The 26178-nt window shown below is 37.3% G+C and overlaps 1 protein-coding gene across 1 annotated transcript; it reads right to left on the reverse strand.

Moving 5' to 3' along the window:
* Positions 1-1423: 1423 nt before the first annotated feature.
* LOC140244174 (telomerase Cajal body protein 1-like) lies at positions 1424-25932 on the reverse strand. Its single transcript, XM_072323804.1, has 12 exons — positions 25753-25932; positions 21164-22071; positions 20636-20737; positions 14695-14910; positions 13522-13612; positions 12825-12957; positions 10839-10931; positions 9885-10003; positions 6989-7092; positions 6146-6301; positions 3815-3997; positions 1424-2308 (listed from the first exon to the last, which is right to left on the reverse strand). Exons 2-12 carry the CDS (start codon positions 21511-21513, stop codon positions 2305-2307), a joined length of 1551 nt encoding a protein of 516 aa, XP_072179905.1. The 5' UTR covers positions 21514-22071; positions 25753-25932; the 3' UTR covers positions 1424-2304.
* Positions 25933-26178: the final 246 nt, after the last annotated feature.

Consider the following 26178-nt stretch of genomic DNA (forward strand, 5'->3'; position numbering starts at 1 on the left):
CTCCATGCTATCATACAGTATGTCCCAAAAAACAAAAAATTAAAACGGCCCCCTCCGCAATGGTAACTTTAAAAATACATGTAGTTAATCAATCCAAATACAACTTCAGGGTGTGAAACTATAACTTATCACCCATATCTTACTGAAAGCCCCATCCGATTTGCTTCAGTGGTCAAAGAGAAATGAGGAGTTCTGTAGAGCATGTCAGGAATCCCTTCCCTCCGAATTCTGTCTATTGTGTTCACACATTATGCAATTCCAAGAGTATCGAAGTACTAAATTTGGAAGAATCAGACCCCCCCCCCCCCACATGCTTTACAAAGATCCACATTTCTCTGTGACGACTTCACCAAATTGAATGGGTTTTTTCCTGCAAAATATAGCTAAGATGTTATATTTTAAGACCCTGAAGCAGCATTCAGACAGTTTAATTACATTGAAAGTTTTCAATGCGAAAATCCGGTTGTATATACATGTATATATATATATTTTTTTTTGGACATACTGTACAGTATCCATATTAAAGAACTGGACATCATACATCCTCACCACATCATCTTGAATCATAATTTACCACACTCTTGCAATTTTGTGCTAATATGCATCATCCAATCAAATCGTATTCAAACACATATCACAGACCATTTATCCAAATTCCAAGATCACATCACACCATATCATAAAGTCTGCAAAAAAAAAAAGAAAATAAAATAATCCATATCATAAAAGACAAAACCATTTACAGCTTACATGATACAGAAGACTTTCTTCACAAGTTACCCATTTTGACGTAAATGTGAAAATGACTGGAGATTGTGGAAGTAGCATTTGTAGTTGACAATCTCTAAAATTTGTCATTTTGATGTGAATGTGAAAATGACTCGAGTTTGTGGAAGTAGCTGAAAATCTCTGAAGTTTGTCATGAAGAGACAGGGCTGCCAACGTTTACCAGTCAGAATCAGGGAGGTTCCAAGCAGCGATCAGGGATATAAAGTTATACCTGTGCGTAACATGGAGGGATGCCTACTCTGTAAAAAGCACTGCATTATTTGGAGGGATGAAAATACATATTTTTGGCGGAAAAACAGTATTTTTTTTTCTTTCCTGCAAGGGGCATGTGTTGGAATACAATTATTTTGGAAAACAGTATTTTCCATGAAACCTGCAGTATTTCTTGGCAAAGAAAAAAAAAACCTCTCACACAAAATACTGCAAAAAGTAAAGGTTGGCATCTCTGTACATGTATCTCGATGGGAAAAAGAAGTTGCAAATCACATAGTTTTGTATAATTTCCTATGTGGACATGAAGAGGTATCCAAGTTTGCCCCCTACACAATCTGGGAGACTTAAGAGAACTTTTGAATTCAAAACTCTGTAATGAATGCACACAAAAACATATCATACATATTTTAACAGCATTCCATTGCAATACATCAACAGCTGACTTTATTTCTGCTCCATGACATGACATTGCAATAGGTCTTGACAAACTTGTTTTCTTCTCACAATGGCTATTTTCCATAGCACCTCAAATATCTGTGTAACGGAGGCAGTTTGTGTCAAGTAGTTCTTCACAAAAGCTAATTTAAGGAGCAGTTCACTTCCAGTTTAGTTCTTCATATGGCACAATGTGCCTGGTTGATACTGTTTGATGACTGTTGCTTGTCACCTGGGGTGAACCACGAGGGGTCAGCATCATTGTCTGGTTTAGAGTAGACATGTGTAGACACAAGTATTCACAGGTTGCACTAAGCTTTTGCTGCATCTCTTTATCCATAGGGTGGACTGGTGCTGCAGTGGGAGAGAAGTATCCGGCTCTGGACCATCCACTGAAGTCTTGTTATTATGAGTCATCACTGTGTTACTGATACTCCTTATCTTCAACCATCACACCATCAAACATTCACGAGCAATTCCCCATTCCCAAATTACCTTTCTGATCCCTCAAAGATCTCTTACTTGCTATTCCTTCCACTTTTGAAGATGACAAAAAAAAAAAAAAAGAGTCAAAGGATGCATGTCAAAGACAAGCCCCGTGCCGTGTAAAGGATCCATGATTTCCCAAGGACTGAAGACTCCATTTCTCACATTTTCTGTTCATCTACAAGTTCCAAAATTCTCCCTCCATTTTTGAGGATTGCTTGCCGAGGTCCACGTTGAAATGTAACATTCAAAGTGCCTTTGGTGAATTCACATCGGTGCCTGACATCATATCTCTACTTTTGACTACCAGTATGTTTCCAACAACTTTGATTTCTTCTTCAACGGCTGGTACACAAAGAATGACAAGCTACACCCAAGCTGTCACCTAAGCACATGCAAAAATGAAGAAAAAAGGAAAATAAAAGGAAACATATATTGTCATGTACTTAGGGTATGTTCAAGAAAAAATTCAACAGCTTATTAGTGAACAGAATGTAAGAGGCAATTCATTTCATTCAATGTCTACACCTAAATTCAAGATTACAATGCATCTGCATTACATAAATACAAAGAGCTCAGAAAACTAAAATAATCTATACAAAAACAAGCTAACAAACATCATCAATGACTCTAATTTAGATTTTGGAGCCAAAAGCAAATGTCACTTGAGAACCTATCAAATGTTAATCCCAGTTACAAGTAAAATCAATTTTACAGCTCTGTGAACACTACAAATTATCTTTATTGTGACTTTCACTTGACACAGGAAAGTAGTGGAGCTGATTAAAGGGGTAGTCCACCCTGATAATTAGTTTGTGTGAATGGAAGCCAAAGAATAAGAGGAACAGATCAGTTAAAGTTTGAGCAATTTCTGGTTAGAACTAAGAAAGTCATGATCGTTTGAAGTTGTGATCAATCAACCACAAATTGGCAACTCCATGATGTAGCATGTGACTGTACCTTCCATTTGTCCTGTGCATAAAATTCCATACCATCTCTGTCTCTCTTTCTCATTTATGACAGAATACATTTTTGGCAAGCAGGGGTTGTATAGAAAAATACTTATAATGATTCAGGAAGGGTGCATATTCAATTGAAAATAACTTACTTGATGGAAACATGAACATTTCTGATTTCATAGCAAAGAGCAAATGGGGATGAGTTCACATGTGACATCACAGAATTGCTCATTTGTGTTTGATTCGTCTAAACTCCAAAACATCATAACTTTCTCAGTTTTCATTAGAATTTGCTCATACCTTCACTGTTCTGTTCTAAGTCTGTACTTCTTGAAAGAAAGATATCATTCAGAGGGGTGATGGTTCAGGTGCGAGTTTCTTCATTTTGTCTTCCTCTACAAATTAAATTTGTTAAGATCGCAACTGCTGATCTGTAAATTAAAAAACATGTCAGAAAAAAGGAACCAGTGGGACTCGAACCTGTCATCTACTGCTTTCTGGGCAGCGACACTACCACCAGGCTGTCCCTGGTTGCCGACAGTGACACGATGAACATGGAACAAATACCCAAGCTCCGAGATTCCAACTTTGTTATGTTAAGTAGTCCAAGGCAGACAAGGCATATTAAATGAAAGAAAGATATTATTCTTGGAGCTTGGGTATTTGTTTCATGTTCGTCGTGTCACTGTCTGCAACCAGGGACAGCCTGGTGGTAGTGTCACTGCCCGGAAAGCAGTAGATGACAGGTTCGAGTCCCCCTAGTTCCTTTTTTCCGAAATGTTTGTTAATTTACAGATCAGCAATTGCAATCTTAACAAATTTAATTTGTGGAGGGAGACAAAGTGAAGAAACTCGCATCTGTACTTCTTTTCCAACAAACTGATTGTCAGGGTGGATTTCCCCTTTAAAAGAGCCTTCCCTTTCAATGTTACCTAGCAACCCCTCTGCTGTGGAGGGACCACAGTCTAAGAGAGTTGTCTGCCGATGTCTTTGACACTTCCTCGCCTCCGCTGCTGCTGTCATCACTGTCCCCATCCTCCAGACGGTCTGTCCACGGTCGTTGGAGTCTGCGCTGACCAGAAGCCGTAGCCATGACTGGCAGGTAGGGGTGGAGACTGTTTGCAGATCAGAGAGCCAATACAAAACTATCTCATCGTAATTATCAGCAGCTTGTTAACTTTTATGTGACAATTTTTTTTTTTTTTTGCTCAACTCTTTTGACAGTTGAAACACACTGGCCCGAATTCACAAAGGCAGTTTAACCCTATTCTAACTGGGCTATTTGAGACCAAGTTTTTACTGAGGGGGGGTCAATTTGACCCCCCCTTCAGATCTCGGCCACTGATCGCACGATCGCCGCGAAATTTTGCCTGAAGATAGAGCTGGATGTCAACTACAAGATTACATGGTCATACAATAGAAAAATATTGCCTTTCTATTTTTAATAAATTAATTATGCAAATTTGTGCATGAAATCATATTTTCACATATAACTCCATTAAAAAGACTGGAGGATTGCTAAATTTTTGTGTCAGAATTCCTCAAGACACATCAAACAATTTTTGTGTAAAAAAATAGCACAATCAAAATCAGTTTCTTTTGTTTTCTATTGTTTTGTTAATTTCTTATGTATTTTATTGTTTTTTCGACCTTTTGTTTTCTATTGTTTTTTTGCCAAAATTTGTTGCAGGCACTTTTTCAGGCTTATCTACACTAGAATTGATTAATTTCAATGGTTTAAAGTTGAAATAATCTTATTTATATCAATTTAACAAAAAAACACAATTTGCATTGGATTTGCACACGATATCATGAATTTGAGCTGTTTTGGGGTTGACATGCATATGCAAAACATTACGTAACTTCAGAACGGTGTACCCGGACGTCGCAAATTTGGTCTCAAAATATGCGGGAGACTTCAATGAAAAAAGTCGTGAAACGACGTGGCAAAATCTTTGCGCGTTGCGAAATCGTGGCGCGAAACGTCGAGGGGGGGTCAATTTGACCCCCCCCCCCAGTTAGAGTAGGGTTAAAGGTACTGTTTACCATTCAGAGCAGCGATTAAAAAAAAATGTTAACGTTATCACATTTGATGCATATGCGTAGGTCAGTTGTATCACAAAACATCCTATCACATAAAAATTTTGCAATAAAACCTAATATATAGGGAGATATCACTTTGTTTTTCATTAAACCATAACTATAGATGGTTTAGTCTAGAAACAATTTTATTATAACTATTGTTAATATTTTGTATATCTAACAATACTTAACATTGATCATAATGATTAACATTTTTACGATGGTTGTTTCTATCCCTAAAGGGAGTATCTCATTGAGCTGTGATTGTATGCGAGCATAGCGAATTCTAGGGAATTTCAGGGTTCGTGAACAGTTGCAATTTGATTCGTAAACAATTACAAATACAATCACATTTGCCAACAGTTTTTAATGAAATGACGATGAAATCTTTGCGAATATGATTGCAACTGTTTACAAATTTGACTGCAACTGTAAATGAACCCTGGCAAAACCTAAAATTCCCTAGAATTCGGCACTCAGTGAGATACCCCCTTAACTCACGTTTTAGAACCATTTTGAAGCACTAAAGCTGGGTTTTTGTTTCACCTGCAAATGGTAAATCATGCATTTAAGTCAAATCCACGGTTCCAATTTAGTACATGGACTGAAGTTAGTGTGAAATAGGTGTACCTTTTACATGTGAGTATCAATGCATGGTTATTATTGGATGTTTGTTGGTATACGCAATCTGTTATGCACATTTGTGCAGAAGAAATTTGCATAAACCATAGACTAAATTCAAACTATCTTTGTGAATTCAGGCAAATGGGTTATACAACCATGGAAAATAAATCCAACAGTTTGGTACGTTCTAAAGTGATGGGTTGAGCTGATCCCTACTTATACTGTGCTCATGATGTGTAATGCAATTGTGTATGCAGAATAGGAACACTTAGATAACTCGAGCATGTGATGTTCTTAATCAATTATACCGCATTAAAGCTATGGTAACATCCCCAAAATCAGCCTGCTCAACAAATTTTTTGCCAATCTCTGTCAGGCAACGACCCGGCATGGCTGATTGTTTGGACCTCACTCGATCGCCGCTGAAGTTTTAACACAGAGTTACAATTTCTGCAGTGACCACCTAGTGTTTGTATGTGTATGTATTTTAATCATTACCTTTGTTAAGTTAAGGGGGAAGGGCAAAGATGTTCCCCCTTCCACCAAGTCTAACTTACCTTACTCCATTCACACAGTCCTGATGGGCCTTAAACTTCATGGTGGGTAGGAGTAAGGGATCAGAGTTCACACTGGGAGAAGTCATGGGGGTTTGAGTTGTGTCCCACACAGTCACCGTCCCGTTTTGATTCCCGGAGACCAAATAGTGGCCCTCTCTGCTCACGGAGGAATCATAAGAGATTGTTGTCATTATTAGTTGAACTGGCATCATAAGACATTTGTTGCTTTCATTACATGACAAATTCATACACTTTAAAGGGGTCATATAGTTTTGGTTGAGACCTAATTTCAGGTTTCTTACATTTTTTGGTGAGATAATGAGAAACCTCTTTTGAAATATGAAAGAGCATGTAATTCCATGAGGAATTCAAGGTTTATTTGATGAAAATTGGTTTTGAAATGGCTGAGATTTTCACAACAGAGGGATTCTAATAAAGTGTGGGACCCACCTCTTATTACGATCATTTTTTTTTCTTTCTTTTTGGATGTTTCAGTCATTCCAAACCCGATTTTCATCAAATAAACTTTGAATTCCTCTTAAAATGGTATGCTCTGTACTATTTCATAAGTGTTTTCTTGGTATATCACAAAAAGTTAAAAGCCCAATTCTCATCTCCACCAATACTGTACCATCCCTTTAACTATGAATTCTGGCAAAGGGGATGAATGTTATTCTTGGGACAATCACTGCTCTATGCACTACTACCGCTATGATATCATATGCTCTTACTTATCATAGAGGGAGAGTGGAAGTTTATAAGAATGTTGAAGGGGAGTTGTCCTTGAAAGTTGTCACGACAGTTGTTATCTTTATTTCATCAAGCCAAAACATGTTTACTTACCCATCCAGGTCAAAGTAGATGCGCTGATGTGTGCTCACTTCCCTGAGGGCGCTAAACAACACGTGCCCCGTATTCCGGACATCCCAGCAGAGAATCTCGTTATCCTGAAGATAGATGCATTAAAGGAAGAACAGAAGGAAAATTCAATCAGTTCTGAAGAACATACGACTAACAATGTACAATCTATCTAAAGAATTTCCAATTGATAAAGTTACCTCATCAAATTTCAATACATTGTTTTCAAACATGAGGGAAAATCTGATAAGTGGGGAAGGCAATTTATGCAATATGTTGAATAATTACAACAAAACAAAACAGCAAATGTAGGCAAATGCACCAAAGTTCCCATACCCTATCCAGAGAGAGAGAGAAAAAACAAACAAACAGACAAAAGACAGTAAAGGCTCTTCATACTCCACAAACATTGGGTTCTAATCGGTTACAAGCTTATATAAATAGCCGTGACAGAACAAAAAACAAAACAAACTAGAAATGTCGCTATGGCGACTGGTATGCCTCCGACATAATGCATGATTCTCCTAATAGGTCTAGCAAGTACATGTGGACAATGTGTGATAACATTTTCGAAAAATTGGCAAAATATTAAAATGACAAGTTTGTCACAAATGTGTTGAATGTTCACCTTCCTTGACCTAGGTTTAATTGGATGAATAGGAGAGCATGTATTTGGGATTTAAGGACTTTAACTTGACTTTGACCCATTCATATGTTTATGCATTGAGTAATTTTCATGGTATGGAGAAAAAGTGCAATTTCTGTATTGAATAGTAAATTGTTACCATTTTCATCTGGCTTTTGACCCTAAGATTCATAAGATAATCACTGTCAGGCAGAACATGCATAAATATGTAGTACGTTTCAAGATAACTTGAGCCACTTCCGAGATATGGAGGAAAAACTTAGTTCAGCACTTTCACTTGATCTCTGACCTTTTGACCTTTGAGGCAAAAACAAAAGAAAAAAAAAACTTTCCAGAGAATCTCTATTAGGTTATACATGCATACACCAAGTGTTACAAAAAAAAAAAATAATCCTGCTGGCATTGCATAAACATGAGGGAAATAGTGAAATTTTGAAGTGTTGCCCTTGACCTTTGACCCCTGACCTTTGACCCCATGAACCCTAAATTCGCTAGATAATCACTGCCAGTCAGTACATGTATATATACTTTATATATATATTTATATATAAGTTTTAATATTTCTACTTGACCTTTTGACCTTTGACCTCATGACTCAAACTTTCACCAGAGAATCTTAATTGGGTAATACATGCATACACTAAGTTTCAAGAAAATATCTTCAGGCATTGCATAGATATGATGGAAATAGTGAAATTGTATGTATTTGACCTTGACCTTTTGACCTTTGACCTTCAGCATGTGCACCCAAAAGTTGATAGGCACAACTTCACCCCCTACTACACATACATGCCAAGTTTCATTAGGATACCTCAAAAGGTTTTGATAGTTACCCTGTCCACAAAATTCATTACGGACGGACGGAAAGACGGACGGACGGACAACCCGAAAACATAATGCCTCCGGCACCACTTCGTGGCGGAGGCATAATAAAAACAGAAACAAAAACAGTTCAAAATTCCTCTTCTCAATATACTAGTATTATGTCCAATCTTCAACTGCTGACTGAAATTTCTTGTAAGCTGTGAAGCATTCCTTGACAGGAGTGTTTCCTTTTTCTCTTGTAGATCAGTTGTGGCCCAAGATGACAGCCAGATCATGTTGGCTGCCCACAGCACTAACTTGACCTTTACCCTTTCAGTGCCAGGTACTGTGGACAGTGTGTACAACACTATGAGGTCTTCTGTGCTGATCAGCACTCAAAGCATACAAAGGGTTAATGTAGTTTTTGATAGGCAACCCACTCGGGTGTTACAACTTGACAGTCCATTGTGACACAAAAATGAGATAAGGAAGATTACACAATCCTTACTCTGAGGTGGATCCTGGAATTCCGTAAAGAGGGGGCGCATGCATTTACAAAACTAAAAGGGGGCGCACGCACCCCTCTCCCCATTTTTTTCTTTTTATTTCTTTTGTTTCATCAAAAAAAATAAAGGGGGGGGGGGTGCGCCTGGTGAGGTCCTCCCTGGATCTGCCAAACTTACTCTCTGACATCCAGTTTTCAGGACAGCTCTAGAAATCTGTGATGATGGCAAGCTGATGGATGTAACAAACATTCTAGTGGGTCTCTAGCTGAGCACAAAATACACTGTCACACTACATGAAACTACACATAGTGTACTTCCTAATACTGTACGAGCTGAAATTTTTGCGTACAGATATTTTCGCGAATTGGTCCTTCGAGGACATTTTCGCGTGTTGTTAATTTCGCGGTTGCGAGGGTGTAACTGAACTTACTTATTTGCGCGTTGTTATTTTCGCGATTCAAAGGCGATTCGCGAAATTCGCGAAAATAAAACCGCCGCGAAAATTTCAGCTCGTACAGTAACCTCCAGAAGTTTGAGTATGCGGTCAACTACCAACAAACATATGTACACTTAGAGTGATGCAAAACTACTCATAGTTTTGGTCTGAACACACGTGCTCCACATTGCCAAAAACCATCCACCCTTCTTGAACGTAAAGAATGCAAATACATACATCGTGCAAAACAATGCACAATATGCTTAAACAACATAAAATGAATCTAATCAAGTTTCATCCGTGCCTGGTCAGACTACACAGAAGTACACCTTGTTTTTGCAAGGAGTAAGAAACTTTCCATGTGCATGCATGAAGTTTCAGTGGTAACTTCTTGGGGAGTTTGAGGTCACACTACCCAAACTACGCAAAGCAAAATAACCTGGTAGTGAATTATGTGTAGTTTAGTGGAGTGTGATCGCGGCCAGTTACCTTTCTCCCACCGCTGTAGAGTTTGGTCCTGTCTGGAGAGAACTGCAAGTGTGTCACTCCCCCTGAGTGCCCCTCCAGCAGACACATCAGCTTGCTGTTATCAGCTGAGTACAAACCAACTGCGAAGAAAAGGGATCATTTCAGTATAATATCCTGAACAATAACAATGATGATAATAATAATGATACTGTAATACTGATAATATCTTAATTGTAGTGGCAGTAGTAATAGGATTAATAGCTGTAGTAGTGGTAGTATTGGTAATAAAGATGCTGATGATGCTGGTTGATGATGCTGATCGATGATGCTGCTACGCTGACTACTACCACTGCCAATACCACAGAGACTCCAACCCCAAGCACCTTCTGATCTGGAGATTCTCCCGCCTGAAACCCCTAGCAAACGGGAGACTCCAACATGATGTGCGCCGAGCACACATCACGAGCGCGAAGTCCCTTGTGGTCTTGGGTTCTAGATGCTCCCTCGTGCTAGCTGTGGCTTATTTTTCAACATACAATGAAATTAAGTAAGAAATCATTTCAAGCGGGAGAAATCAAATCTCAAGCGGGAGAACGGGAGATTTTGCAAAAATGGGCTTTCGGTGGGAGATCTCAGGTCGAAAGCGGGAGAGTTGGTGTCTCTGCTACCACCACCACCACTACTCCTGCTGCTACTACTACTACTACTACTCCTGCTACTGCTACTACTACTACTACTACTACTACCACCACTAGTACCACTTCTACCACTACCACTACTACAACTATTACTACTACTACTGATAATAATAATAATAATACCACTACCACTACCACCACCACTACTACTACTGGTGATTATAGTAACAATAATAGTCAATGATAAAAATGAATAAAACAACACATATAAAAATCCAGGTGGCACCATGAGATGATTGTCATGACAACCAGATGGAGGTGATGTTTACCCACTGACCTGACTTGGAGTAGGAGCCAGCTGCGAAGAGATTGAGTTCTGGAGCCATGGCGAAGCAGGAGATAATACCAGACTGACCAGCAGCACCCTTTCCTGATGAAAAGATCAAGGGATTACAATCAATTCAGTCCTGATTTGTCTGGCCCTCCAGAAGGACTTCTCTTTGGCACAGCCCTCAAAGAAATGTAAAGTGGATATTTTTTGCACAAGTAATTTTGTACACTTGGCCAGGTAAGATAAATTTTGTTTGTTTGTTTGTTTGTTTTTTGATTCTGCAGAATCAAGTCATTGATTTATAGCGGAACACATAATACGCAACAACATTCACATGCTTTTATTTTCACGCTACTCTCATGCAAAATGCAAAAAGATTTCCAATCCATGAAAACTTCCACTTTTATAGTAGTCATCAACGTATATCAGTAGATGGTGTTTGGCATCAGAAAAAGTGTGAGTCTTATTCTACTCTTATTCACTGGGTAAATGTTATATTGTGACCCTGAAATTTACATTGAGATATGTCTACTGCCTAAGGTATTGATGAGCCACTTTTGTTGTTGTTGTTGAAGTGGTAATGAGAAAGCTTTGGAAAATAAAGCCTACTAGATTAACACAAAGGGACGTTTTTTTGATGACTACACTGTTGTGATACACATATTAGGAAATACATAAACAACTCATAATCATAGACAAATGTTGACTTGCTTTGAGCAAACAATCAATCAATGGCATAGTGCTTTATTATCATTAGCATTTAAAATCCAATTGTTAAATATAGCATTCTTGTACAAGAACATAAAATTCATGACTTTTCCTTATGACGAGCATTACGCTATCTTTTATGGTTCCTCGCATACTATGATTTACCTGGAGTTTTCCTTTATGCAAATTATTTGAAGAAAAAAGAAGTAATCAGTGTGACCTGAGTCTATATCAACAGTACTTTAGAATACTGTATATGGTGAAATGTCGCATATAGGCTCTCCATCACAAAATTATCAACAGAAGTGGAACAAATATTGGCCTGCACAGGAGCAACATCCTCTACAGCAAGTCTACTCTGGTGCTGGCATACATTTATATGCTGAAGCTGATTGCCCCTTGCTATTGGGTCACCTGCTAAAATTCTTGTGATACTATTACAATTTTTTTCCTGAGGGATTTAATCGCATTTCAACTACTGTTTAACAAAATGTTATGGTTAAGAAATCACTTTCTTTTGAACATTTGTGTTTTGTTTTAGTATTAATTCTTGGAATACTGGTACTTTTTTCTAAGAGATTTGATCTCATTTCAACCAATGTTTTCAGTCATAACAAGATGGTTTCTTTAAGGTATCACACTTTCTTCTGAACATTTGTGTCTGTTTTGTTTAGGTTTTTTTAATTATCACGACAGTGAGAAAACACCCAAAGCACAAAACAATGCACACACCTTTTTTTTTTCTTCTTTTTTTCTGGAGGCGCACACAGTCAGTTATTAAATATTGTATCACTGTATCATCTGCATTGGTTTTTTTTTTTCTTCTTCTTTTGTGACTGTAATTTTGCTTTTGCATTGTCTTGTTATTGTGTTTTCTAATCTTTCTGTACGAATAGCACCAAAGCGCTTAGAAACACCAGTATAAAGCGTCATATAAATGCTATTATCATTACTATCAAAATTCTGATGAACTGCCAAATGATCCTGAAAATTAAGGTACAAAATTAAATCAATTCATCTGGACTTACTGTTTCAATTCTGAGAACGGTTTCACGTCCGATCCTGGACGTTTTATCAGCTCGTCTGATTTGATCTCTGATGAGCTGATGAAGCGTCTAGGATCAGACGTGAAACTGTTCTCGGAATTAAAACAGTACGTCCAGATGAATTTATTTAATTTTGTACCTTTATTGAACGTTACCTGGATGAATCAGAACTTACACCATTTGTTTCTGAAAATACCTGTACTGAAACACATAAGTGTGCACAGTAGAGAAAACATACCCTTTGTGGGAATCACCTCACAGTCCCGGCCTGGTCTGTCCGTACGGAAGATCCTGATTTGTTTGTTGAAGCCACAGAAGAGACGTTTGCCATTGCGAGAGAAACATAAGGAATGTGGAGTCGACAGCTCATCCTAATGAAAAAAAAACCAAAACACCAAAAAATATAAACAACCAAAAAACAGAGAGAAATATGGCATTTGCAAAAGGCCAACCTGGTAAATATACAGCTTTCAAATTTTTCATAAAATTCTTTGTATTATTTACACCAATGTAGGGCAATTTGTCAATCAGTTGCAAATATACAGCTTATCAAAGAAATGTCACTAAATTGAGAGAATTACCATAAGCATTAATTGTGGCAATATAGTTGTAACACATTTAATGACTACAGATTTATACACGTGATTCTCTCCCTAAAGTCATACTCTTGAGAGTCGGATACAGCAATGCATGGATTAGTTGGTTTTAGCATGCTGGGGATGGCTGAACACGTAAACTAGGTATGCGCAGTTCTTCCAGAAACTTCACAATTTTTTTCATCAGTGCTTTCACCACAAACTTTTCAGAGTAGTCAGGACAAACAGTGTTTTACACCTCAAGTTTTCACAGCTTAACTTTTCGTAATGGGAATGATCCAATTTAGGTATGGTACTGGTATTCAGTTACTGATTCTGGTTAATATAAATCCCACTTGCCACAGTGTTGATGGGTTTGTATGTACCCCTCAGGCTTCCGCTGAAGGCATCCCAGAGATGGACTGGGTGATCCCTGCAAGAGCTCACCAAGCTGTTGAAGAAAATATTCAAGGAAGAACTTGACTTCAACTTTCAAACATTTGACCCCAGTCCAAATGATCACAAGATTGTCTACAGGCATCACTTTTTCATACTCTATTCCAGTGATAACATTTAATGCTGTTGAAATTATGATCATGACAAATTTGTAAAACAATATTAACAAGACCTTGATGTTTAACCTTCACACTATTTCTCCTAAATCTATTACGTGGAACTGTTGTGTCATTTACATTCATTTACAGTCCTTCTCAAAATAAATAAATAAAAAGAAAAATCAGAATTTGATCTTCACATTTAAATTTATCCGCAATCAAACAGAAAATCAATCTAATATCATCAAACTCTGACCAAATGTCATGTTGCATTCACTGAATCACTTCTTTAAGAGTGAATTTTTAGCCTTTGACTTGACCCTTCACATTAGGACTTGTGATCAAGTAACCTATGATCTTGTGACTCCAAACGAAGTAAATCAATTCTGAATATTTGTAAATATGGTATAATAAATACTTAGTTTCAGTGGGATATTTTAATGGGATGGTACAGTACTGGTGGAGATGAGAATTGAGCTTTTCATTTTTTGTAAGATACCAAGAAAACACTTATGAAATAGTACAGAGCATACCATTTTAAGAGGAATTCAAAGTTTATTTGATGAAAATCAGGTTTGGAATGACTGAAACATCCAAAAACAAAGTAAAACACAGCGATCGTAGTAAAGTGTGGGTCCCACACTTTGTTAGAATCGCTCTGTTTTGGATATCTCAGCCATTTTCAAAACCAATTTTCATCAAATAAACGTCGAATTCCTCATGGCATTACATGCTCTTTCATATTTCATGAGAGGTTTCTCATTATCTCACCGAAAAATGTTAGAAACCTAAAATTAGGTCTCAACCAAAACTATACAATCCCTTTAAGTTGTTCCAAAGTCATTACACAAGAAACATACACAGGAAAGTTCAAGTGGTGTCAAGCAGCTCATTATACCAAGGTTTCCCCTTTCGTCAACACCAATGTTAGACTGACTCTTTGTTATACACCCTTCTTTTCTTTTTGTTTGTTGCTTACCAGCATGTTTCAGGGTAGTATGAGTTCATCTGTGGATACCAGGCATAGTCATAGATCAGTTCTCCCTCAGAAATCTGCAGCACAGACCAAATGTCTTCCGGTGGGCCGCTCCCTTCATCCTTCTCTCTTGACCCGCCGCAGAGTTCGGGCGGTAGGTTGAAGAAGCGGAGGGTGTGATCGTCACTATTAGTCACGATGCACAGCCCATCCGGAGACCTTGACACACAGAAAAATGTAACATCCCTGCTATCACCATGGTAACAGTCTTTATCTTCTGTACCCACTTCAAGTATCCACTATACTACTACAACAATACTTCATACACCATGTCGCATTTATGTTGCAAATATCTACTACAGGAAAAGGACAGGGTGCATATGAGGAGTTTTATCGCAAAACGAGCTTAGTCCATTCTTGTTAAGGTGAGATATATTGTGATTAAAGCTGCTAAAGAAACAAAGAAAACAATAAGAAAATACAGGATAATTTTTAACATAACTTCTAAAATATTCCTTGTTATGTCACAAGTAAGGTATTACTGGAAAGGTTTACTTTTGCTACATATTTGATAATGGACTTACTTTGAAATGTTTATAAATGGCGCTTAGACCATTTTGCAATAAAACTCTTCATATAGTGACGGAAAGTATACAAATAATATCAAAGCATAACAGTCAAAAAGTTGAAATCCATTTGATTATGACAAATTCATATGCTTTTTATCAAACTGAGCATAACTTGTCATACAGCTGTTACAATATACTGTAAGTTCTAAATCTTTAAACAAAATTTGATGGATTTTGGGAGAACATTTTGGGAGAACAGTCCGCATACCTTCACACATTCACAGGAACAGGAATGAATGTTCATCTGGGAGTGGGAGTAAATACTTAACTTTTCATGTCATTAGAGGTCATTTACAGATCACAGGCTTTCAAGCGGGATAGTGTAAAAAAGTAGGAATAAAGTAGGAACAGAATCTCTGAAAAAGGAGGAAAAAGTAGGACATTAGAAAAAAAAAGTAGGAATAAATCAGGACATGTGCAGGCTTTTTGGAGTAGTTTTTGTTGATACTCACCAGAACTCTTGATGTTACAAATAAATCTTAATTTGTACTCACAACCTTGCTGCCTCAGCCTCACTTTTGCTCCTGGGAGAGCCTGAAAAATACAACAAAGGCAGACATTCATTAGAACAATGTCAGGAAACAAACACAAATGCATGTTCAACCGTACAGGCGATATAAATCTTGATAACTTACTACAATACTTGCATAGAAAAGACATCATTCTGTGATTGACATGAACACCTTCCATATACAATAGTATGTGACCCTGCACCACAACACCAACAAAAAGTCACTAGATATGGATTTTTAGTTAAGAGCAGATTCTAAAAGAGCAAACTTTAAGCTTTAAAATGATGTATAACTCGATTCAAATGGATTCTCCTAACCTATCCTAATATTGGAATGAAAGCACACACTCTGGAAAATGTGAACTGAGAAAAGGGGCTCTGAAGTATGGCGTCTTTTCAAGTGCTTAATCTTTATCAAGCCGTGCTAGCTCTGCAATGAATGGAACAAATAACAGGATGTTAACCACTGGAACAACAACAATGAAGAGATTATCTGATTAAGCTGTGCATGCTTTATTAATACATTCTGTAGATGATCAATGCCAATTTTCAAAGCAGTATCATCATCCTTTCTAAAGTTGTTGGAGTTGAAAGTTAAGAGTATGGACAGAGTTTTTAAGAAATGAAAAGAGGACTCTATGAGAAACACCTAATCACACTATTCTACCCAAAAGAGTTCCAGGAAAAAAATTGCTAAAAACACAATTTCCCTTTCTTTTTATGATCCCAAACTGAAGTATAATATAGAAGACTTGCTCTTTCAGAAACTATGAAAAACTCAAGACTGGCTGGGTTGGCCCATATCACCTATTTTTAGTCGTAACACAAAATCAGTGTGTGCAACTTATTGTTGGTTTTGTGAAGCACGGTCACATATCATCCCACAAAATACATTTATATGTCATTTAACATTCCATGATGTGTAAGTTATACATTAATGCCAAAGGTACGTTATACACTTCCATACCTAAAAGATGACATCTTTTATCTACAGTCATTTGAATGTCTTGAAGTTGTGAAGATATGTGTTTCACTTCAAAATGTGAAAAAAGATTGGAAATAAGGATGTTTGACAAAAGCAATTAAAAAAAGATGACACTTTTATCTACACTCATTTGAAGTTCTGAAGATATGTTTCATTTCAAAGTGTGAAGAAGACTGGAAATAAGGATGTTTGACAAAGCTATTCAAGTAATGCTTAAGACAAGGTTAGTATGCTTTCAAGTTCCAGCTAAATGACCATGAGATAAGCAATAGACTAACTTTTCAAGAGACCTTCAATTTCAAATACATGTAAGCAAATAACATGTGTTCAAACATTTTAAAATAACAGGATAATTTTAACTTCTTATATGTAGCTGTCAGTATTAGTCTCTGAGAGCATGTGTTATCATATTACATTTCTGGCAAGACATGCATGAAGAATGGGTTTTCCCATGACAGTGAGGCCTTACGAAGTTAAGTTATATCTACCAATGCATTATATTAACATCTTTATTTTGCAAATCCTGGCCCACTAACAAATCTATACACTCAAATACTGTGAGTTTATGGCACATTGTCCGCCACTGAATTTCCAATAATATAGATTATCTTGGTATAATCATATGATATAGATGGAAACATAAGGCAAGCTCAATTTGAAACACTTTAACAAATAGAACACAAAACATCCAAAGAGAGATAGAGAAAGAGAGAAAAGCAAATACTTTACATTTCAGTATCAATCAGGGCAATGTACAAACTTGTAGTATTGTCACATGTAGAGTAACAGAAGACTAATATAACCAAATGACTCCAATATGCGAGGAGCATGTATGTACATCTGCTTTTTGTTTCTTAGTGTCTGTAGTCTTACCGACTTTATAGGTAGCAAAAATGACTTTATTTTTTTTTTTCTGTGGATAACAAATAAATCAGATTTCATTTCTTTGGTGTTCTGTAGATGCTATATTCTATTTATTCGTGAATGAACTTACAAATTGAAGAATTTGTTTGCAAAAACCGATAAGTCCATATTTGCCAAATGGAGATATTTGCGTTTAAATGGCAAGAAAAATAAAGAGAATAATAAGAAAATTTTTGCTTCTTTTGACATATGTGTGAACTTAAAAAATGTACCTTTATATGTAGTGACCAATACATCATTCAAAAGGTGTTATTTTGTACTTTATAACAGAGACCGTACTTCAAAATCTTCAAAAATGGACTTTTTGGTTTTTGCGAACAAACTCTTCATTTGTTAATTTAGAAAGAATGGTAGAAACTTATCATTCTGTACTTTGCAATGACTGTCTACTGTTTGCAATCTTTGCCAAATTCACTGCAGATAGTTAATAATTCTTTACATTCAACTTCTTTTCAGGTCATCATGACCCTTTTTGTGGAATACACATATAGCTATTTGATCTTTTCAGGAAGTTTCTCCATTTTGCAATATCAATCCAGACACTTTTAAGCTCATTCAATATTCTTGAAATCAAACTTCTTCATGAAATTTTGAGAATATTATATCCTTCAGCCTTTGAAATTTTACAAGGTTTAGATTCTGCTTTTCATTCTCCAGATATTTTGGTGGCTCAGTATTTCAGCTTGTCAATTTTATTAACTACTCTTTGCAAGATCTGGGGAATAAACAGTGACTGTCATTATCATTTAAGTCCTTGCTAGCTTCTCTGATTTCTCAGCAAATTCCAATTAACAAACTTTTTTGGCCATTTGATAGTAAATACACTCTTAGATGATCTGTAAATTTACATGCAGTTCTCACCTCCCCCCCTAAAATACCGTGTATTTGTGCCCTTTCAATTTTGATACTCTCCACTATTCTTTTGCTTTTCACCTTCAACTTACAGTTTTGTAAGTTGACACAATTGGCATACACATCCATCCATTCACTTTTTTCTTCTTTAAGAAGTTTCCCTGTCTCACGTTTTACCGAGACTCTTTCAAATTGTTCAATATTTTGGGTATGTCACTTCAAATGATCCATCACATTTTAACCACTTATAGGGGATTTGGGTTCTACCATTTTCTCGCATCTTGTTCAAACTAGCTGGGTAATAAAAAGATGTTCAGCCTTAACTAAAATTTGCAAGATCTGTGGAATAAAAAGACATCATGGCTTCTAATTTTTCTGCAAGTTGGTTCCTCCAAACTTAACAAACTGATCTTGGCAGTTCAATATAAAACATTCACACACTTCATCTTATTTCTGGAATATACATTCATTATTTTTCCTGATTGTTTGGGTTTTTTCAGGTACACCTGCATGCTTTAGATGGCTTTTCTCTCTATATATTTCTGATAGTTCCAAGTGTCTCCAGGAAGTGGACTTCAACGTCCCATGGTTTCAACTTCAATCAATCTTTAAACAATACTGAAATATTGTTTTTGTGTTTGTTTTCTATGAAGTTTCTCCATTTCCTACTTTCTTCTTTAAGTTCGAGGTAATGTATGTCTCACCTACGATACAATTCAACATCTTAAACAAAACTTGTAAGATGTAACAAGTTATCAACTTTTAAGATTGTCCATAAAGAGGTTTCTGCTCTCCAATTAGTCTTTATCTTTCAAGATGGCTAAGTAATCACTGTTGTTCTCACTCCTTGTTAACAATATGTGGGATCTGTTAATTAAACATTTATTGTTCATCTGATTTCTCAGCGACTCACCTTCCTCAGCTGTTTAACTTCAGATGAATTAAGGAAGATTTCTAGTAGTCGTATCTACTACATGCCCATGATTCAAATGGATATCACAAGTCATATGTCTCATGTTAAACCTCATAAGTCTTCAAAGTTTTTTCTTTTGACAGATTTGGCAACTTACATTTTCTTTTCTTGAACTCTTACCAAAAGATCAAACTGATGTAACCGGAGTGCTTTTGATTTAGCTTCAGTAATTTGCAAGTTTCATTCAAATGGGTCCCTACCGATCTATGCTTTCTTGGGCATTACTCATCCTCACATCTACTCATCCTCACATCAACCAGATCTAGTTTCTGTGGTGAAAAACTTACTTTCATATTAATTTTGTCATATTGCAATCATTGTTAATTATTATCAAAACATATATTATTGAAAGATTTCAGGCAAAGGGGATCTGGAGGTGTATTTTCTTGTTTTAACATGACCTTTACGACTGACGTGGTAAATCATATTTTAGCAAAGAAAATTTCTGGTTTCTGAGGATTTGCATGCCAGCACATGCATGAGACATGATATGCTTGAACTCTACATTCATTAAAACTGGCTGTAGGTGGCATTTTCTCTCAGTTGTATTCTTTGGAAGTCACATGTCAAATTCTACTTTTAAGTATATGGGAAGCTTACCTGGTAATTTTGAGCGATGATGAGAGCTGGTTGAGCACTGCTCCAAGTCCTAGGTTGCAATATCAGTGGGATCAATCACATCTACACAGGAGCAAAAGCTGAGGCTGGCAGCAGTCTTGTGGTTGATTGGTTTGTGTTATCCCTCTTTCATGTTGAAGACAGAGGCTCTCCCCACCAGTAAGCATCTGCAACTAGAGTCTACTCATCATTTCTGAATGTAAACTATTCAAGTAGCCTTGCACATTTTTTTTTTTTTTTTTTTTTGCGGGGATTTTCACCCAAAAAGTAGGAAAAAGTAGGAAAAAGTAGGATTTTGAGCACAATAGTAGGAAAAGTAGGAACAGCAGTAAAAAAGTAGGAAAAAGTAGGAAAAGTAGGAGCACTTGAAAGCCTGATTGATCATGAAACAAGGACAAATGAAAGATGCATGCAACGTTTTCTGATGAAGGCTCATGACACTACATATTCACCATTTGCATCCCTTGAGAAAGTTGCCACTCATATGCATATACTCTGCCGATGCCTTCGCGATCTGCACTGGTTCTTGGGTGAAGTCACATCCTGGCACAGAGCTACAGTGAAAAACCAAATGCACAAGTACAGTCAAACCTGCCATAGTGACCACCTGCCGTATACGACCACTAAACTCAATTCCCTTTGAGAGAAAAAGCATGTTAAAGAACCTGTCTATAGTGGCCACCTGTCTACATTGACATTGGTAGCGGCCCAGGGCCACTATAGATTGATGTCAGGCTAATCAAATTTACAAAAGAAAGAAAGAAGAAAAAAAAAACAACAAAACTTTTGGTGGCCAGATTGGGCAACTATGATTCAACATAGATTGCAATGTTTCCTTTTATTTAGAGTCACTGCACTTCTTTTTTGGGTCACCAACATTTCAAATTTATTGATTTTAGTGATCTGAATGGGTCAACAGAGTAAAAAGTTAGTGTTGAGCCCTTGAATATGTATTCCATATTTACAACATGCTGCCTCACCTTTCTATGTCCATTGATGCAGTATCTGGATCACCTCCATCCTCCTGCATTCTACCCGCGTCATCATCACAGATCTCCCTCTCTGTTGCCACAGCGATGTCACCAGCCACACCCTCACCATCATCACCTCCTTTTCTTGGCATTGTAGATGAATCATTTGATGCTTGGGCAGTCTCTTGACCACTGGCTGTCTGCATCGCATCACACTCTTGCCCACGTCTGCTGGACAGGCACTCCGATGATATACCGACCACAGCACTCTGGTCAGCCCGGGCGTCGGCCACGTCTGAAGCCACAGTTTGCCCGATGGTGTCACTGGGCTTTCCTGTTTCTTCACCAGACCCTTCCATGCTTCTCTCTCAACATGCACCTTTTATGTTACTTCCCAACAAATACTCTGTTCAGCTCTCTTTGACTTAAACTTCTATGGGCTAAGTCCACAAATGCATACAACATCTTACATGACAGCACAGAGCTTCTCCTTCAACATGTTGTGCAAAATATTTTTTATTTTGGGTGTATACTTGCCAACATTCTTCACTTGTCAATGACCCACATAGTAGCTCTTCATGCTAAATCTCTAAATGCTAATCATGAGGGTTTTTGGAAAAGCACTACCGGTACAGCAAATATGACATGACTGTAAAATGAACTGCCCGGAGCAGAAAACCTCATGAAGCAGAATTCAGGTGAATACTACAATCTATTGTCTAGTCATGCAGATAATCAGTAGGTAACTCAGATGATGAACCAGTAATAAATCCTTTGATAACAAGTAGGTCTGTTGGCTGTCTTTAACAAATATGTGCTATGGGAAAATCAGATCTTAATGCCTATGAGATTTCTCTTGTATTGGTTGGGGTGCTTTTAACTGTTGAGTTCTACACAGACAGAATGGTAGAAGCAGTCTGTATTGGAAAGAAAAGAAAGGACACAATAAAATTGAAAACCTACATGTATATGCACATAATGATCATACACACTTGGATTTACCCTGAACATAACATTAATCAGAGCAAGCAAAAATCATTGAACAACTTTGTTTTCATTCAAAATCATGAAGAAGTCAGAAATGTGTGTAAATGCAAATTTACGGTTTGAAATAAGTCTGCTATTGTGCTACATAGCACAGATACATCACACTCTCCAAACAAATCCATAGCACAATAGAACTGGTATTGAAGAAAAAAAAAAACTACTCTCTCCTTGCAATGTAGTGTCCTAAGAGTCTTTACAAAATTTTTCTCCAGCAAAAATTCTTTTCTTGCATTTCAACTGTTAAAGTGTTCATTTTGAAGAAGGCTTGTATGGATGATTGAAAAAAGAAAATCTGGGGAAAACATAGTTATTGGTCTTCACAAACTGAATAAAGCAGACATCATAATACTGAATACACGTTAGGGTCCTATTTCATGACTAGAGAGCTGAAATCAAACTTGATACAGATATAGATTTAAGTAGAATAATTTTCTCCAGCAAGTTACTAACCTAAATATCGGCAAACTCTCCCATTGAGGAATTCATATACCTCATTGCTAAAACATTCCAGGCATATCAATTTTAAATTTTTGTTGGCCTTTAAAGAGTTTGCACTGAGCATAATTAATACAACTTTACACTGCTCTACTGTGACACAACGGCACCAAGCATAATTAATACAACTTTACACTGCTCTACTGTGACACAACGGCACCAGATGACATCATTCTTTGAAAAAAGTATGTTCATGTAGCAGAATGCTACAATCCTGAAGTCTATCCCAACCTTTAAGATGTTTTGATCAGAAAAGTTTCCTCATGTGCAGCAGACTGGGGCCATCGTTTTTGCATCTCCTATTTTGGATCGATAACTTTGCCTCTTGTTTGATGAACAATGTCCTGTAATACAGTTGATCCCTCACAACAGATGGAATCTTCCATTCACTCTGCTGTGCAGACTTGGTTATCCAACGGAGACAAGTAGGAAATGGGGTAGAATTCACCTTTTTCTGTTAAAAGGGAACACAAAACTTGGTTACCATGTATATCTTTAAATATACTAAACTAGAAATGTCGCTTTGGCGACTGGTATGCCTCCGCCATAATGCATGATTTTCCCAATAGGTCTAGATAGTACATGTGGACAATGTGTGATTACATTTTCACAAAATTGGCAAAATATTGAAATGACAAGTTTGTCACAAATGTGTTGAATGTTCACCTTCCTTGACCTAGGTTTAATTGGATGAATAGGAGAGCATGTATCTAGGGATTTAAGGACTTTAACTCGACTTTGACCCATTCATACATTTAGGCATTGAGTAATTTTCAAGGCACAGGTGTGGAGAAAAAGTGCAATTTCTGAATTGAATAGTAAATTGTTACCATTTTCATCTGGCCCTTGACCCTAAAATTCATAAGATAATCACTTTCAGGTAGAACATGCATAATATGTACTAAGTTTAAAGATAACTTGAGCCACTTCCGAGATATGGAGGAAAAAGTTAGTTCAGCACTTTCACTTGATCTTTGACCTTTTGACCTTTGAGGCAAAAAAGGAAGAAAAAAAAAACTTTCCAGAGAATTTCTATTAGGTTACACATGTATGCATACACTGTGTAAAAAAAATAACCCTGCTGGCATTGAATGATAGGAGGGAATAGTAAAATTTTGAAGTGTTGCACTTGACCTTTGACCCCTGACCTTTGATCCCATGAACCCTACATTCTCTAGATAATCACTTCCAGTCAGTATATGTATACTATGTTCCATGAAGATACCTTGAACAATTTTCCAAGGTATGGAGAAAAAAAAAGAAGTTTTAATATTTTTACTTGACCTTTTGACCTTTGACCTCATGACCCAAACTTTCACCAGAGAATCTTAATTGGGTAATACATGTATACACTAAGTTTTAAGAAAATATCTTCAGGCATTCAATAGATATGGTGGAAATAGTGAAATTTTATGTATTTGACCCTGACCCTTTTGACCTTTGACCTTTGACCTCATGACCCAAACTTTCACCAGAGAATCTTAATTGGGTAATACATGCATACACTAAGTTTCAAGAAAATATCTTCAGGCATTCAATAGATATGGTGGAAATAGGGAAATATTATGTATTTGACCTTGACCTTTTGACCTTTGACCTTGAGCATGTGCACCAAAAAGTTGATAGGCACAACTTCACCCCCTAATACACATACATGCCAAGTTTCATTAGGATACCTCAACAGGTTTTGATAGTTACCTTGTCCACAAAATTCATTACGGACGGACGGAAGGACGGACGGACGGACGGAAAGACGGACGGACGGACGGACGGAAAGACGGACGGACAGACGGACGGACGGACGGACAACCCGAAAACATAATGCCTCCGGCACCACTTCGTGGCGGAGGCATAAAAATGGGTTCACAATTTATTCCTTTTAAAGTCTTATACACCCTTTTGCATGCTTTATCAGGTAGAATGGTCTTTGAGCGTGCAAACTGCTGAACTCATGCATGCACAGATCAACTGCTGCATCTTGCAGATACTGTAAGCAGAGTTCGAAGGCCATTTTTACCTAAAGCATGTTATATGCATGAAAGTTTTGTGATCTCTTTTATAGCAGAAAACAGGGAATTCTACCCCATATTTGTCCTCACTGAATAACGAAGTCCGCACAGCGGGCAAGGGAATTGAACTTACAGATACAGTTGAACCTCTCTTATCCGGCCTCCCTTTATCCGGATCTCTCTATTATACGGACACAATCTCGCCGTGATTTTTTTTTTTTTTTTTTTTTTTTTTTTTTTTTTTATAATTACGGGAGGAAAGGGGGATTCCCAACTCCTTGAGAACTCCTACACAAACACACATGAATTACATATTACTTCCAACATTAACATACACCTCTATTTTGGGGTCTGTAACAATGAAAAGGTTGCAGTATACACATTACTACATGTGGTACTACAATGCCATGGGCTACATCAGTACATGTGTATGTATATGTACATGTATAAAGCATTGAGTCTCCCGTATCCGGCCAAATCCCTTATCCGGATGAGCCCCGGTCCCGACTTGTCTGGATACGAGAGGTTCAACTGTACCAGTATCTGTCTGTTGTGAGGGGATCGTTACTACCGACCATACAGTTGAGTTAACAAGAGGCCATCGAACAAGTGACAAATTCATTGGACTGTAAACATGGTCTAGGGTACATCCCCAGTATTCGGTCACTTAAGCTTTTTTGCAATATTTTTCAAACTATCAATACATCATATCTACAGCAATAAAATGTATGTGAAATATATCAAATTTCTTTAATCTCAATTTTCATTTTGTTAAATATCACACAGAATTTCACAAAATCCCAAAATATTTATATACAGTCTGTATCACCTTGAAAATTCCCAGCAGCCCTGCAATAACTTTACTCAAGATCATACATAAAATTTACACCTACATCATATGCATCAAGGACAAGGAGGTGTCTCAAGTGCCTAGTGCCAGCAGTGCAGTGGTATCTCCTCCCTTCTTGGCTGTATGAAAGAATACACATCAACAATACAACAGTCTTCACACTACACAGATACATTATTTTGTAAAGTAAATCGTACCTCCGCAAGTAGCGTCGCGTAATTTGGTAGAGATTTTCTGGGGCAGTCAGATGCAGCGGTATTCACATCCAAGCGATACCTGTATCTTGCTTTGAGGACCGTTTGACCATGCATAAAGGGCTAGAGATGATTTAAACTTCTGATCCTTTGCTCAGTTACTGCCTGTATTGAGTGCTGTATGTAGTATACAGGCTGGTCCTAGATGCATGTACAGTATGTTGACAGCACAGCGACGTTGTTTTGCCGCACGCGCGCCACATGTGTGCTAGCCTGCATTCAAAGCGTTCTGAGTTTCCTCTGAATGAGCGACATACGGAATTTCTCACTGCGACAAGCTAATCACTTGAAAATGTGTAGCAAAGAGCTTCATACTAGTACTATGCACATGACATCCGCAGACTTTATGCTAAAGACAACATAGGTCAG

The sequence above is a fragment of the Diadema setosum genome, chromosome 21, assembly GCF_964275005.1.
Source record: "Diadema setosum chromosome 21, eeDiaSeto1, whole genome shotgun sequence".
Taxonomy (NCBI): domain Eukaryota; kingdom Metazoa; phylum Echinodermata; class Echinoidea; order Diadematoida; family Diadematidae; genus Diadema; species Diadema setosum.

Excerpts from the sequence above, each read along its gene's own strand:
- LOC140244174 (XM_072323804.1), bottom strand. The coding sequence starts at position 21,513 with ATGGAAGGGTCTGGTGAAGAAACAGGAAAGCCCAGTGACACCATCGGG. Across the intron at positions 7,093-9,884 it reads TCTACAGCGGTGGGAGAAAG|GATAACGAGATTCTCTGCTG; the intron begins GTAACTGGCCGC and ends ATCTATCTTCAG. Across the intron at positions 6,302-6,988 it reads ATCTACTTTGACCTGGATGG|AGAGGGCCACTATTTGGTCT; the intron begins GTAAGTAAACAT and ends CTCCGTGAGCAG.